At 41.8% G+C, this 16,424-nt stretch overlaps 1 protein-coding gene across 1 annotated transcript; it reads right to left on the reverse strand.

Annotated features, from left to right (window-relative positions):
* Positions 1-8,180: 8,180 nt before the first annotated feature.
* BTG1 (BTG anti-proliferation factor 1) lies at positions 8,181-10,885 on the reverse strand. The gene is made up of 2 exons (XM_055395839.2): positions 10,417-10,885; positions 8,181-9,485 (listed from the first exon to the last, which is right to left on the reverse strand). Exons 1-2 carry the CDS (start codon positions 10,562-10,564, stop codon positions 9,118-9,120), a joined length of 516 nt encoding a protein of 171 aa, XP_055251814.1. The 5' UTR covers positions 10,565-10,885; the 3' UTR covers positions 8,181-9,117.
* Between the last annotated feature and the right edge of the window lie 5,539 nt (positions 10,886-16,424).

The raw sequence follows: 16,424 nt of genomic DNA on the forward strand, positions 1-16,424 counted from the left end.
CAAGAAGCAATAGTTAGAACTGCACATGAACAATAGACTGGTTCCAAATCGGGAAAAGACTATGTCAAGGCTGTATATTGTCACCTTGCTTATTTAACTTATATGCAGAGCACATCATGAGAAATGCTGGGCTCGATGAAGCACAAGCTGAAATCAAGATTGCCGGGAGAAATATCAATAACCTCAGATACACAGATGATACCACCCTTATGGCAGAAAGCAAAGAACTGAAGAGCCTCTTGATGAAAGTGAAAGAGGAGAGTGAAAAAGTTGGCTTAAAGCTCAACATTCAGAAAACTAAGATCATGGCATCCGGTCCCATCACTTCATGGCAAATAGATGGGGAAACAATGGAATCAGTGACAGACTTTATTTTGGGGGGCTCCAAAATCATTGCAGATGGTGACTGCAGCCACAAAACTGAAAGACACTTACTCCTTGGAAGAAAAGTTACGACCAACCTAGACAGCATATTAAAAAGCAGAGACATTACTTTGCCAATAAAGGTCTGTCTAGTCAAAGCTATGGTTTTTCCAGTGGTCATATATGGATGTGAGAGTTGGACTATAAAGAAAGCTGAGCACTGAAGAATTGATGCTTTTGAACTGTGGTTTGGAGAAAACTCTTGCGAGTCCCTTGGACTGCAAGGAAATCCAACCAGTCCATCCTAAAGGAAATCAGTCCTGAATATTCATTGGAAGGACTGATGCTAAAGCTGAAACTCCAATACTTTGGCCACCTGACGCGAAGAACTGACTCACTGGAAAAGACCCTGATGCTGGGAAGATTGAAGGCAGGAGGAGAAGGGAACAACAGAGGATGAGATGGTTGGATGGCATCACCAACTCAATGGACATGAATTTGAGTAAACTCCGGGAGTTGGTGATGGACAGGGAGGCCTGGTGTGCTGCAGTCCACAAGGTCGCAAAGAGCTGGACACAACTGAGCAACTGAACTGAACTGAATCACCTGGGAATTCAACCACACACTTAACTCTTCCCTGCCTTCTTCACTGAAAACCCCTACTCACCCTTCAGGTCTCAGCGCAAGTACCCCTTTCTCTGGGAAGTCTTTGTACAGTAGTCATGTCTCTCAGGACACCACTCCACCATGTTCCTTCCCTGGGTATCTCTCAGGTCTAATTTTTACATGTTAGGCAACTCTCTGCCTCTAGACTCCAAGTCCCTTGAGAGCAGAGATAGTGACCGTTTTTGTATCCTCAGTGCTTATAGCACAGTACTTAGCACATAGAAGGGCTCTCAGCAAGTATTTGTTCAGTAAATGTAACAGATACAGGACAAAACATTGATCATTCGTTAACCAGTAGAAAGGATCCCAGCAGACTTAAAAGGTCAGGGAAATGAGGAAATGCAAGAATCTGGGAACTAGAAGACTGCAGACATCTATTATTTCAGTATTACACAAGTACCCCATCTCTAACTCCACAACCACAACTGCTGTCTCATGGGATAACTGTTCTGACAACACTGGCCACCCAAACCTTTGTTTCAGTTTGTTCCCAACTCTTACTCTTACCTCGTGATCTTAAACATGACAGGAACACAATACTAATTTACAAAGCTACACACAACTCCAAGCAAGGTCTGAACCACACTGGGGCTTTAAGATGTAAGACTTCTGAAAGGGTTTAAAGAATTTTGCCTCTAAGTCTTTTGAAGCCTTTTGTTTACTATATATATATATATATATCCAAGTTTCCAATATTATACTATTGCAAAATAAATTAGCAAGAAGCTCTACAGACTTAGTGTGCCTACTTCATAGAGCTATGCAGTGTTAAACAACCCAGCTCAATGAAGACATCTTCACAGAAAAAGGGACTTGAGTTTAAAACCGGAAAGAACTCATGGTCAGTGAGTCACCAATGATTGACTAGAAAAAAATCAATTATATTATTAGTGATTCAAGCAAACGTTGCATCAGGTTACATCACAAGAAGAAACTCAAACCCAAACTGACAGACTGCTTTTCTTTGCAGTAAAGGAAGTACTCACACCACTCTAGATTAAGAAGATTGAGAACCACTGAGCTCTTTCAAAATCTCTTGCAAAAACACAGCCAAATACATATGGCTCAAAAGACTGCAAACCCTGGGAAAAGTTAACTTATTTTATATAGCAAAGAGTTGTAAGGATTCAACAAGATAATGGATGCAAACGTGCAGTGTGTGGGTTCCACTGCTATACACTATACACAGATAGTGGTAATTGGTAATTTCACTCCCTGGCCCAACTTAAAGTGTCTTCAATATAAATAAAAGATCTGAAAAATTTCTCCCCCCACAACTTTACTGAGAACATAGCTCTGAAAACCGCAATGTTAAGGGAAAGTCTGTAAAATAAATATGTAAGTCCTAGGCTATCTGTATTTTCACCCTTCAAAGACAGAGGGAAGCAGGGGAGGGACAGTTCATTTTCCTTCCTATATTATTTCAAACACACAAGCATATTTCTCACAGCTATTGGCTAAAGCAAGACTTTCAAGAAACTCCAAGCACTGTCAGATGACACCATCTAATTTTCAAGAAAACCATCTTCCATACTTCATCTGCTTCCACGATACAGAGCATCCATCCAACTTCTAGGAATCCAGCCATTCCGTGCTCTGTGTTTTCCTAGGTGTTTGACCTTAACAACAGACTGGTGTTTATCTCCAGTTTCACATATGAAGTGAACAGGCCCAGAGAGACTAAGCCATTTGTCCAAAGCCACAAGGGGCAAGCGGTACAGGCTTGGACTCCCGTTCATTCTTTGAAGTCCAAGACCGTGTGCTGTCCTTAGTCGGTCAATCGTGTCTGACTCTCCGCAACCCCAGGCTCCTCTGTCCATGGGGATTCTCCAGGCAAGAACACTGGAGTGGGTTGCTTTGCCCGCCTCTTCCCAACCCAGGGATTGAACCCAGGTCTCCCACATTGTAGGTGGATTCTTCACCATCTAAGCCACCAAGGAAGTCCAAGACTAGTATTCTTCATACTAAATTCTAACTGCCTCCTAAAGAAAGAAGCCTAGTTTAAGACAATTTTATGCTTCCTGGGCATAGACTAAAACGATTATGATTTCAAGGCTGAAAATGACCAAAGATGACTAATTAGCCATGAGAAGTTAAGGCATGAATGTTCTAACAATGTGAAAACAAGGTAAATCAATCTATATCACAATATACTAAGAGTTAACAACTTGGATTCTGGGTTCAGTAAGGCCTGAGTTCAAATTATGAATTAACCATTTACTAGCTATTTACCTTTGGTGCAAATTTAACACCCTAAACCTCAAGTTTTCTATCCATAAAACAAAGATTAAAAATACTGACCTACCTACCTACCTACCGATCTCACCCAGTTGTTGGGTGGTCAAATAAAAATGTACATTGGTAACCTGAAGGCTTACAAGTGCAACTTACAGAAAACACAACTCCATTTAGTCTATTGACTTGAGGGGACAAACTGCCATAAATCAAGACTGAAAAATGCACTCAGTCTAACTTATAGCATAATTGTTACATATGACCATTTTAGGTTTATGCACATATATAGAATCTTCTCAAATAAAGTCCAACTGGTTAGTCATCTTTCTTTCCTAAAAATTTAGGGATTACTCAGAACAAGAGGGAAAAGAAACGAGATTTCTGGCTAAATCATAATCTCAAAAACTAAATAAGCACTTCCCTACTGCTACATCAAGTCCGTTCTTTTCAACCATGCAAATAAATGAAACGCTACAACAACCCTAAGGTTTAAAAAGAAAATTTCTAAGAACATAAAATGTGAATTTTAAAACCTATCAATACATACTTTAATTCATAGGAGCACATGGACTTTGAATTGGTATTAGCACTTAATTTGGGGGTACCTATTGGGTGTTAAAAAATGTCTTAATTTTACAACTAAGCACTCAAGCAGATTAACGAAAATTAAACAGCTTTCTCTGGATTGCTACAATAGCTTCTTCCTTTAAGACTATCATCACTTAAAGAACATAATAATCAACTTACTCTCGAGAGAAAAAACACTCATCTACTTTAGTGATAATCTAGAGAACTAGTTTCAACTTTTTGTTCATGCACCTCATCAATAAAATTTTTAGTATATCCCCAATATGCATTCATTTGTTTATAAAATGTACCATGTGCTTTTGCATACACACATGAAAACACAAGCAACAATATTTTAATAGAATGACGTACCTTTGGGGATGACCCATCTAATTACTAAAGTATACCCATGAGTAAACATGTCTTTATCAATGTACAGTTTGAAATAATTAGTGTTTGATGTAATATTCTCCAAACACAGGAATGCCGTTAAGGACAGTTTTTCTGTTTTGTGGCCCCTATATGATGATAGGTGTCTGGCCTACACTCTATCCTTCTATCATCAGGAATGTAGTTACAAATGCCTTCACAACTTAAAGGTACCAGGAAGGAGGTTATCATCAAAGTCTAGTAGACAGCTTAAATCTTTTCCCTTTATAAAACACTGAGACAAAGGCATTGAGCACTATATTTGAACTTCTTTAAAAATGCCTGTAGGAATGTGCTTTATTTATGCTTCTCATCACTCTTTCCCCAAGCTCAGTTTCCACTTAATATGGGCCATAAACCTCACTACCGCTCTGACCTGCTTGTTCACAAACAAACTGAAGGTAGACTTTGTCCTAGATTCATGAACTACAGAATCCCTACAGTAGTATTTCCCAAACTCTCTGCCAAAGACCAAAGTGCACAAACCTCTCTCTTGATGAACACCTATGACCACAGCAAATTCATTTTTATTACTAAACCTTTAAATTCCTCCATTTCAGCTAAGTTTCCTACTTTTCATTTTCTCCATTCTTTCCCTTTATCCAACCCTAGACTTGAATCAGTTCTTCTCTCAGTATTAATAATCTATAATTACAGAATTCCCCAAAGATCACTGCATCGTCCACACTAAAACGACAACTTAACGTGAAAAGACTCCTATAAAAGTCAGAAATTGAACTCCCAAATGTTCCCTGTAAGATTATGCAACTATGGGATGACAAAACATTAAGGGCAAAAAAAACAAAATTGAGTATCCTATGATGGAAGCTCTTACTGTTTTTCCACTCCTGTTTGACACACTGATCAATGCCAAAAACAAACTGGTACATCAAGTCAAGATGGCAGTCAAAATAACTGTCAATTATACTCCACAAATTGTCTGTTGAGGAAATGGTGTCAGCCCTCACTATTAATACAATCTAAGGCTTACTTGCTCAGGAGCATCTCAAAATTACCAAACTTAACATGTTGCTTAATGATTTTCCTTCACTTTCAGAAGAAAACAAAGATTTATAGAAATAACAAGAAATAATTCAACCTAAGAATTCCTCTGGCCCCTCTGTATTCATGTAAATGACCTAAAGACTCAGTGAAGCAGCTTGGTTTGGATTTGGTTAGTAGCACAAACTACTAATCATTTCACTACTAAAGATTTTTTTCAAACTTACGTTTCAAACATGAAAAATAAACCATTGCTATACTTTTGGCAGCAGTCATATACAAAAGTTTGATTGCAGAGACTGAGAGACGAGACTAAATTATTTGCATACCTTCAGATAAGTACAAAATCCAGCATTTCAGACAATCCAAAATACACTTTTTGAAGTATATATATATAAAACTATGGACAAAATCTCCCCACAAAGCTTATCAATAGCCTCTCATCATATCGCCTGAAATAAGGATGCAAAGGGGAGAGGCAGTATCTTTAAACTTCAATATACCGAAGACTGTTGCAGTTATCTTATTTCTCTTCTGCAAAGAGGAAGGACAATATCAGATATGTTAAAAATCGCCAAAGAAAATGTCAATAGTAGATATATTTGTTTCTAAGATTAAAGGGAATTTGAAACCTTTGGTCATGAAACTCAAAAATAGTCAGGAACACTGCTTCTTTTTAATTTGAAGGCCAATCCTATGATGTGTAACACCTATACAAAACATTACTTGCAGTTTGAGTTATAGTGACTTAAGGAAGGACTTCCCTGTGGCTCAGATGGTAGAGCGTCTGAAGCGGGAGAAATCATTTGTGCAACTGTACCAGAAAGCAATTTTCTAATGGCCTACCCAGTCTATCATTACAAAAATATTGGAAATTAAGAGTGATTAACATGTGATTGTCATTCCAGATTGCAGGGAGCAAGCAAACAGCTCCATTATCCTGCAGGAACTACGGTAACTCTCTCCACACAATCCACTTTATACCTTCTTTGTTCTTGCATTATAGAGCAAGACAATATTTACATTTGAAGAAAAGAAAGTGATTTTAAAACTACCTGTTAAAATTCGAAGTAATTATTTCTAAACTTAGTGCCAATAAATAGGAATGTTAGGGCCAGTGGCAACTAACAATATTGAAAGCAGTTGAAGAGAAAAAAAGCAGATCCCAAGAAAGGATCCCTAAGAAACTCAAGCAGTGTAAAATGCCCTTTAAATTCTATCACAATTAAAGTTTTCTTAAAAAGTACACAACACACTGTTACAAATGTCTATGTGTATAGGCCTGACACACACCTGTACGAGGATACAACAGAGACTCAACTGCTTTTATCAAAATGGCTTGGTAAAACAGCCTCAGAAGCAATGAAAAAGATGTATTAAATAGTTACTAAACTGGAGACAATTGTCTGGGGAATGTTAAGATTGAAGTCACAGGAAACAGCTGGATGCTAGGTCTCAGTGATGTTTGCAGGCCTTTTAAAGAACTTTTACCAGTTCCTTATACGCCAGGCATCACCTGAATTCTGTTTTCATTAAGTTATCCTCGCATCAAATTTCTTTCAAGTACCAAAAAGTCTGATGTCAGTATCTTCAAGAATGACTCCCCATCTGAGAAAAGGCTTGACAGAAGTTTTAAGTACTAAAATATATCCCCCTAAACTGCCTGAAAGTCATCCTTCGCCCCAGGTCCCAGTGTGCAAAGCTTTACCAGTTACTAGCTTCTGAGCACAGGCACACACAGCTTCAAGAGTTACCAAACGTAGTTGGTAAACAGTGGCAGTCAGCACTGGGGGTAAGATCTGTGTGAAAATCATACTACCAGCTATTTTATTGTAAATCTGTTTGAAAAACTAGAGGGGGTGGGGACAGGATTCCAAGGAACAGACTGAAAAATAACACCATTAAGTGACAAGTGTAGTCCATGTGTTACGGTTATAATTCAAACTCTCAAGGACAGCCTGCTGGTAAAGTATATAAACAACCTTTGTATTCTAAATACCTGCTTGTTTAGCCGGGTATTCCTTTGTCTCCACAAAAATCAAAATGCACAGAGAGAAATAAAACTCCAAACTTATTTCAGACTGATTCCCAAATAACCTAGATTGTGTATTTCCCATTTGAACATGTTTACATGAACACCATCCAAAAGACACTATGTTAGTAACGTACTTGTGTAGAGAAAAACTCAGAAATTTTTCATTTTCAACTTGTACTGAAAAACCATGTTATTCTTCCTACAGCCAAAGAATCATGAAACAGCTTTATCATACGGGTTTGTGGAGCAATCTACACTCCACTAAGTGTTCATTTGTTTCATTTAGGATCTCAGTATTTATCTTAAGTCTGAAAATGATGCATCAAGAACTCAGCATTTCAACTTGAGAATAAAAATTCAAACATACCTTTTGTTGAATTCCAGCTTAAGTGATTTTTTTATATAAATCTTGCAGCTGACGAAAGGCAAAAAGCACCCAATTTCTGCAGTGATTAGTCTGGTCTTTAAGACTATGGGTCACCTGCCCCAGGATTTTCTAAATGAACAAGGAATCCATGGGGCAAAATAACTTTTTCAAAGGTGGGCCACAATGGAACGTTTATCTCTTCACTTCAACAGGGAAGCAGTGAAATGTAATCCTTTGAGTAACTCTTTCTGGTTGATGTTACCTTTGTCTCATCCTCATTTCACATGATTAGCTTGGGACTGTGTCCAATGTTTCAACTTTAGAACTTTTAGCAAAGTATGTTACCCCCTAACACCTAAATTTGTATACAAAAATCATCTTTACTCCTTAGCAAATGTTTTGCAGCATGACCAGTGTGCAACTGACATTCACATGGCTTATAGAGAACCTAAGTCTTTTGAGAAATGTATTTGTTTTAGCTGAACCTCTATAATCATGACAAGAGATTGATTAAAATGCCAAGATAAGAAACAATTTATTATAGAGAGAAGAAAAATTTCTCATCCAAAATATAGAAATCTGTACAACTTTGCCACAATCAATATACATGAACTGTACAAATTTACACCAGTTCATAATTTACCAAATAAAAGATGACTAACAAAGTTCACAAAATAGATGGTGGTTTGTGGAAAAGACTTTTACCCAATTAAGTACAAGGAGAGTTACAAACCAGACCTCCACTTTCTAAAAATAAGAAGTTTACTCAGTCTTAGAAAACTACAAGCTAGCAAATGTACAGAGAGCTGGCTGGTGCTAACACCACAGTTGAGACAGTGTCTTTTTAAGGGTCTTTTTTTTTTTTTTTAAAGCCTGTTGCCAAGGCAGATTCTGGTCACTTGCTACTTTCAAGGCCAAAAACACAATACAAGGTCTGACCATTTCCCCAGGTCATGCTTACTAGTTTTGTCTTATATACATTTATACATATTTAAGTGCTAGGTAAAAGTCTTGTCATAAAATTTCCAGTACTACCATGTTTAAAATGTTGAGCTTTCCTATTGAGCTGCCAAAGAGGATAACAACTTTTAAGTGTAATAGTGCAAATTTTCTCTGCAAGTTCTACTGCAAAGAAATACAAATTTGCATTAAAGGGACTGACGTAAAAATTTAGGTATCATGTCTGGGAGAAACTGAAACCATCCTAGGACTTCACTCCTAGCAAATAAGATGATCATTTACTTGGACTCACAGGCTATTAAAATCATTGAAAGGTACTGTCCAAACTATGGCACTGTCACTTAAAAAAATTTTTTTACCACTCTATCTTGTGCCAGATCTTCACAGCTGTGACATGGTTTAAATTCCATAATCCATCCCCAAAGGGAGCCCACCCAAAGCAAAAATCAAATTTATCCATCCATTATAAGATGATCCATCCACAGACTATATCTTAACCTGATACAGTCATCATATTGTAGTTTTTGGAAGGGCTTGTTCTGCCCAAGAGAAGTTCCTCCTTACAGCTGATTCTGCTGTCTACCATTTGCACGTTGGTGCCGTTTTGGGTGCTACCTCCTGCTGGTGAGGCCTCGTACAGCACACAGATGGAGCCATCCTCGCCAATTCTGTAGGACACTTCGTACGGGTCAACCCAGAGCGTGAGTTCACTTGGGAGAAGCCTGAACAGCTCCTGACTGCTCAGTCCAATCCGCTGCGCTGCCTGTCCAATCAGAGGATCCATTTTATGGTTGATGCGAATACAACGGTAACCTGATCCCTTGCAGGGCTTCTCTGGGAACCAGTGATGTTTATAATGTTCTATAGAAGAAAAGAAGAGAAAAAACAATGCTTAGACGCCGTTACTGCCGGCTCCCGCCTTAGTCTCCTTCTTCCGTTGGCTCCTTTGAGTGAAAATGCCGAGTATCAACTTTTTTTAAAAGCCCACCATCGCATTCGCAGATGTGCGTGGATGGAAAACGAGCAGGGCAGGGTTTTAGAAATAACAGTTGCACGGGACAAAACAATCTCTGGGAACCAACCGGCTGAGCCGCCAAAACGGGAATCAGGCGCGCAGCCTGCGCCAGCCGGACGGCCCCGGCGGCCAGGCGGGAAGCTGTTTACTTTCTGCACCCCACCCTGGCCGCACACAATGGGGTTTATGACTTCGGAGGAGAAGCGCCACCGGAGTGTTAACCCCGAAGGGAAGGAAAACAAGCCACCCTAAACCACGCTCTGGGCAGGGCTGTAATTGTGCCGGTGACAAATCCGATGATTAATGGACAGGGTTAGGAGGCGCGGGGGGACCGCACGTCCGTCCCGAGCGGGCTTCGGGGCAGCCGCGCCGTTTCGCCCCCGAGCCCGCAGCGGCGGGACCGGAGTGGGGGGAGGGGGCGCCGACCCCACCCCAGCCCCGCGGCTCCTTTGTCCCCCCAAATCCGCGGAGCGCCCGAGGACCGCAGCTCCCGCCTCGGTCGGCTTTAGTTTCTTTGTTGTGCGTCAGTTTTCTTCCCCCCTCCGTCGGCCGACCGCGGGGAGGCAGGGAGCGCCCTCGACCCAACCCCCAAGCCCTCCCGGGGACCCGCCGTTAGCGGCCGCCCGGCGCGCCAGCCACCGTCCCGCGGCCGGACTCGAGCGCGGCCGCCCGGAGCGCTGCGGGGACGCCGCGGCCCCGACGGCCCGGCCCCGCCAAGTGCGGCCGCGTCCCCCAGCCGCGGCGTCCCTCGCCCTCCAGCCACCACGGCCCGCTCACCTGCCAGCAGCTCCTGCAGGCTCTGGCTGAAGGTCTGCAGTTGTCGCTCGCTCGTGAGCCCCTTGGTGCGGAGGAACTTAGAGATGAAGGACACGGCGGCGGCGATCTCGCCTATCATGGTGGCGGCCCGACTGTAGAAGGGATGCATGGGGGCGGCGGGCGGGGGCGGCCCGGGGCGGCCGGGGCTCGGCGGCGCGGCCCCGACGGAGGAGCGGCCACCCCGGGCTCCCTCACAAGTCAGAGGGCTGAGAGGGAGAGAGGGCGTGAGCGGCGTACGGCTACTTTTTTTCTCCTTTCTTTATAGTGAAAAAAGTTATTTTCGACACAGGAGGCGGCGGTTAAGAGGAAGAGACGAGCGACGGCGGCCTGGTCACATCGCTCGGACCTCCGCAGCCGCCTCCGCCTCCAGCTCCGCAGCCTCCGACGTCCCCAACACTTGCATTTCCAGCTCCGACGGGCTCGGAGATAACGGGGTGGTGCGGCACTTTTTATAGAGCCGCGGAAAGGAAGTGGCGTAGCTGGAGCGTGACGGCCGACTCCAGCCAATCCAGAGATCGCGCCATTGTGACGCAAAGCAGATTCTGAGTCGGAGGGGGCGGGAAAAAAGGGCCAGGGGGCGGGCCTTTAGACTGGGAAGAGAGGGAGGAGCTGACGTAATCCGCTTGTAAACAAATAAAGCCCGGAGTGGCAGCCGGAGAAGGGGGAGCGGGTGGCGGGGGCAGGAGGAAAGCGGGGGTGCGCGTGTGAAAGCCCCGCCCCCCAGCCCTAGCTCCTCCTTCCCTCTCCAGCAACTGCAGGCACCGCGCCAGCCCATCCTCTGCTGGAGTACTCTGCCTGGGCTAGCCTGCGAGGAGGCTTGAGGCCGTGCAGATAAAAGCAGCCCGGCGTAGGCTGTGCACACCCGCGCCGGCGGCACGGATACGTCTGCACGGCAGTGGCCCGCTGACTGTACTCGCTGTTTACATCCTGTCCCCGACGCCGAGGCTACGTGGCTGGCTCCACGGGCGGGATGAGCAGCGGGGTGCGGGTACGAGTGCTGAGGATACAGGGAGGGTGGAGAAAAGTGGAGCGAACCGGCTCTCGAGGGTTAGTAAGCCTTTTATGGTTGCTGTTCAGTGACATCAAGAGTCAGAAGGAGAGAAGAATGGAATCCTTACTTGAATCCATCTTAAAACTGATAAGAAAACCTGTTATTGAAGATAAGTATGGTAACCGTAACGTTTAATCTATAAACAGAAAAAAATCTATATAATGCATTTTGCACCGTTTACGCACAAAACCGAAGGTTGTTTCTTTTTCTAAACTAAGTAACTGCCTCAGCCTTCGCCTTTTGCTGTTCTTTATAAAACAAGAAAATAAAGATAAAATGTGAAGGTTGTGAAAGTACTAGGGCAGACATTTAAGGTTACTTGAAGACCTAGTTGCCAAACTGGGGTGGGGGGGGCGGATAGAAAGGCGTGAGCCTGCTAAAACGATTAGGCCTGCGAGAGGGTTAACCCGAACTCCATGAAAGAGGAGGGGAAAAGAAAAAAAAAAGATGGTGAGCTGGGCAGATGGAGAAAGGAAACAAGAGGCAGAAGTTGAACTCTACCAGATGGAAATAAATATCCTGAGCTTAGCTGGTCATCAATATTGCAAAACACTAGTAAGCCAAAGGGTATAGAAATGAAGGGAAAAGTACAATTCACCATAAAGCAGTAGGAGAAAAAAATTTGTTGTTTGAATGAAATATGTAAAACTGGGCTTGAAAGAATAGCTTCTAGGTTATTTTTTCATTTACACACAATATATGTGAAATAAATAAAAGATAGTAAAACTGAATTATTTAAAAGCGTTGACATGAAAGTGTTTTCTTTGAATAAATGCGTCAGTGCATCAAAAATAATGGTAAATAGATACATTCGTTTCCTTCTAGGACTCTACAGATAGAACTGTGCTTAAAAGTAAATGTCATGGTAATTACTTCCCTAGGGATGTGAAACCTCTTGCACTACTCAAAATGGAGATAGGGAAACAAGTAAATCCTTAAAATTACCATAGCCCTAGATCTGGATTTTCTGATATCCTTCTAACCCCCAGCACCCTTACTCATGTGCTCTGTTCATTTCCCGTACACCATCAGTCATTCGAGCATTAGATTAGAAGTCAGGTGAGTTTTTGTCCTTCAAAAATTTTGAGCTTAAACTGACTCATCTGCAAAGTAGAAATAATGAAATTAACAAAATATTAGGATCCGAATTCATTCCTGTCTCCCAGCACGTGTTTTCTCCACTACATTTTTTTTCTTTCATTGAAATGTATTTGATGTACAATATCATGCTAGTTTCAAGTGTACTACATAATGATTTAATATTTGCATACATTATGAAATGGCCACTACTTTTAACTGCCTTCCCAGACAGCAGCTGGACCCTTTCTGAATGCTTCTTAAAATCAGTAGAATAGAGTTAACAGAAAGTTGAACTCACATATTCTTGAAGGGGTTTTCCTCCCACTGTTTTCTATTGTATGTGTGTTTCCCATTTTAAATCATTCCTGTAAGAGATAAATGGATTTAAGAAATTACTCTTTTACACTAGGGTGATCTAGGGAGTACTCAGAAGGGAAAAAAGGAGGTAAATATTGGTCCTAAATGCAAGCTTTAGATAGTGGACAATGTTAATAGCTAATGGCTTTCAAATCTGGACATATATATGTTTAGTAATATTTTTCCAGAAGTTTGGTAAGGCTGTTCCCATCCAAGGAACTAGGAGGTATTTCTTGAAATTTTGAATTTGTAAAGGCACTTTCTCATCTTGTTAATATGCTAAACTACAGGGCACTCCCAACTACTTACAAACCCAACTCTTCATTCTGTGTCCTTAGGCAAGTTATTTAACTGCTCTGCATCCTAATCTCCAAAAATGGAGAGGTTGTTATGAGGACTAAGTGGAATAACTTTGTTGTTTAGTCAGTCGGGTCTGACTGTTTTTGACCCCATGGACTGGCAGGCTCTTTGGTCCGTGGGTTTTCCCAGGCAAGAATACTGGAGTGGGTTGGCATGTCCTCCTCCAGGGGATCTTCCCAACCTGGGGATCGAACCCAGGTCTCCCACTTTGCAGGCGGATTCTTTGCTGCCTGAGTCACTAGGGAAGTCACATACATAGACAGATAGAAAACAGGGAGAGTGGGGCAAGGAGTGAGAACTGTTCTTTCTCCTCCTGCCTTCTGAAAGTGTCACTCAGTCGTGTCTGACTCTGCAACCTTATGGCCTATAGCTTCTGTCCATGTAATTCTCTAGGTAAGATACTGGAGTGGGTTGCCATTCCCTTCTCCAGGGTCTCTTCCCTACCCAGGGATCCAACCTGGGTCTCCAACATTGCAGACAGATTCTTCACTGTCTGAGCCACCAGGGAAGTCCTTAGATAGATAAATAGGTATATTAAATTGCCTGTGATAATATATATAATTATCAAATTAATTTCTAAAATTCTATAAAATTTTCAAAGCACTATTAAAAAAAAAAAAACAACCTTAAGGAATATGTCAAAACAATCCAAAAACCTGGGTTTCAAAATAAATCTGCAATTGACAAATGTCAGATCTTTTGGAGTGCTTAAGAGTTCAGAAGGTACTTTCTATAGAGGAAACTATCAGGCAACTAGAATCCTCAAAGGGCTGGATTATATTCCCATCCCTTAGTTCAATTGTTTACCTGAACTGTTTGCTCTGAACTAACAAATCACAGCTCCCTGTAGACTTTTTGAGTAATTGTGTTAACCAAAAAAGGGAGAGATAAAAAAAGAAAATTTTATATAGGGTGAGGGAATGAACTTCTTTCTCTATTTCATAGATTAGTAAAATTTAGGAATCAACACAAGTCTGAAAATCTTATTTTGCCAAAGACGTTATTTAAAGAATTACATTATCATCTGCTGTCACTATCATTTTGGGGCAAAGATGGCATTTTAACATCCCCAAAGTAAGAAAGGTATCCATATCAGAAAATAAAGCATAGTCTTTTTAAGTGAATAAATTTTAAGTCACTAAATGTCACCTTTTGCATTTCAGCGTTTGGGAACTCATCAAAACTATTAATCTATGAATAAGAGAGCACTAAATTAGGCTTTTGTGCTATTCATTGGATATGCTATTCCCACTGCCTGGAATATCCCCTCACTTTTTTTTTTTCCTATCTAATATCTGCTTATCCTCCAAGAAGACTTGCCTGACTCTCTGGGCTTGTGTAAGTGTCTACAGTATTCTGCTTCCCCTTGCCCTCGCCCTGGTACTGATCAGACATACTAGATTTACTATGTTTACTAATCCCTTTTCCTTTCTGGTCTGTAAATTCTCACAGGGCAGGCATCTTCTGTCATTCACTATTGTGAATGCCTAAGAAACAGGCCAACACAAAGTAAATGCTGTCGACTGATAATTATCTAAATACAAATGAGTCCATGAAAACCATGACTTGCAAACACACACACACACATACAAAACCCACACACAAAAAAGCAAAAAGCAACGTGACTTGCAGTTTGTCAGCTGACAGATCACACAGAGCAAGTTGTCTTGCTTAAAATCGGACAGTCAATATTTGAGAAGATAAGTAACTCACCTCTGTGGCACTGTCTTTCTGGCTTCCATGACTGTTAGATTATTCCATAGTGTTTTACATAAATGTGGTTTTAGGATAGGCTGCATTTCCAAAGTAAATGAAATGGAGACCAAAGTGACTTGGATATGCTGCTTAAGAAATACTGTGGAAGTCTCCACATCGTTCCCATTTATCTTATTTCTCCACGTGTTATGTAGACACATTTTAGTATTTTTATATATCAGATTACACAGGGGTGTCGTTTGCCACTCTCTCACATTACCATTCTATCCTGAAGTTGTTCATAAGGAGTCCTTCCTAAACTCCAGGCTTCCACTTCATCCCTGTGATCCTGGCTTCCTGCATTATTGCTAGGAAAGTCCCAGATTTTTTTTTTTTTAATGGCTGTATTATAGTTCACAAGGTTGTCCAGTAGGCCTCCCCCACCACCTTTTCATGTCCCCCTTGCTATAATCCCCACTCAGCAGAGGTCTTACTCCTTATCTGGCCCCTCCCTCCCCAAAGGCAGCCTTAGGCCCAGAGACTCCCTTGCTGAGCTGGATGAGCCTCCTTGTTGCTGAAGGCATTCACTAAAGTATTATCTATTGTGTTCCTCTTGTGAATTTACTTCAGAGTCCTAGGTGTCCTTGGTGCTAGCTTTAGAAAACTCACAGCTAAATCAACAAGTACAAGTTCAAGCAGGAGAGTGCTTTACAGAGTGTCAATAGCAAATAGAGACAGGGTATTTATTTTGGGGTGTGTATGGGGGCAGAAGGAGATAAGGAAGCCAGTCCCCAAAGTGAGTGATCTCTGCTAAGTGATCTGATCAGTGAAGCTGGCCCATAGATAGGCCTCTGGAAGAAAGAAAAAGAGGGGACCTGATCTGGAAGTATTTTAAAGACTTAAACCACTATGTGGAGAAGGCAATGGCACCCCACTCCAGTACTCTTGCCTGGAAAATCCCATGGATGGAGGAGCCTGGTAGGCTGCAGTCCATGGGGTTGCTAAGAGTCGGACACGACTGAGCGACTTCACTTTCACTTTTCACTTTCATGCATTGGAGAAGGAAATGGCAACCCACTCCAGTGTTCTTGCCTGGAGAATCCCAGGCACAGGGGAGCCTGGTGGGCTGACGTCTATGGGGTTGCACAGAGTCAGACACGACTGAAGCGACTTAGCAGCAGCAGCAAACCACTATGAGGAAGATAAATATTGCTGAAAAAACTGGTGAGTAAAGAGGGCCATAGTTACCTGGCAGTGAGGGGAGAGTGAGTGTTTTGGGGAGGGAAGTGAAATGATCAGATATATTTTTTGGAAAGTCCTAAGGATGATGAATTAAACTGGGTCATTTGAAGTGACTTCTATTTTTGTCTCTAATTCTTATTTAAATCTTTAAATAATTTATCTTTCATCTCTTCAACTAGAGACT

The sequence above is a fragment of the Moschus berezovskii genome, chromosome 6 (genome assembly GCF_049115385.1).
Source record: "Moschus berezovskii isolate FMDL1 chromosome 6, NW_MosBer_1.0, whole genome shotgun sequence".
In the NCBI taxonomy this organism is placed as follows: Eukaryota; Metazoa; Chordata; class Mammalia; order Artiodactyla; family Moschidae; genus Moschus; species Moschus berezovskii.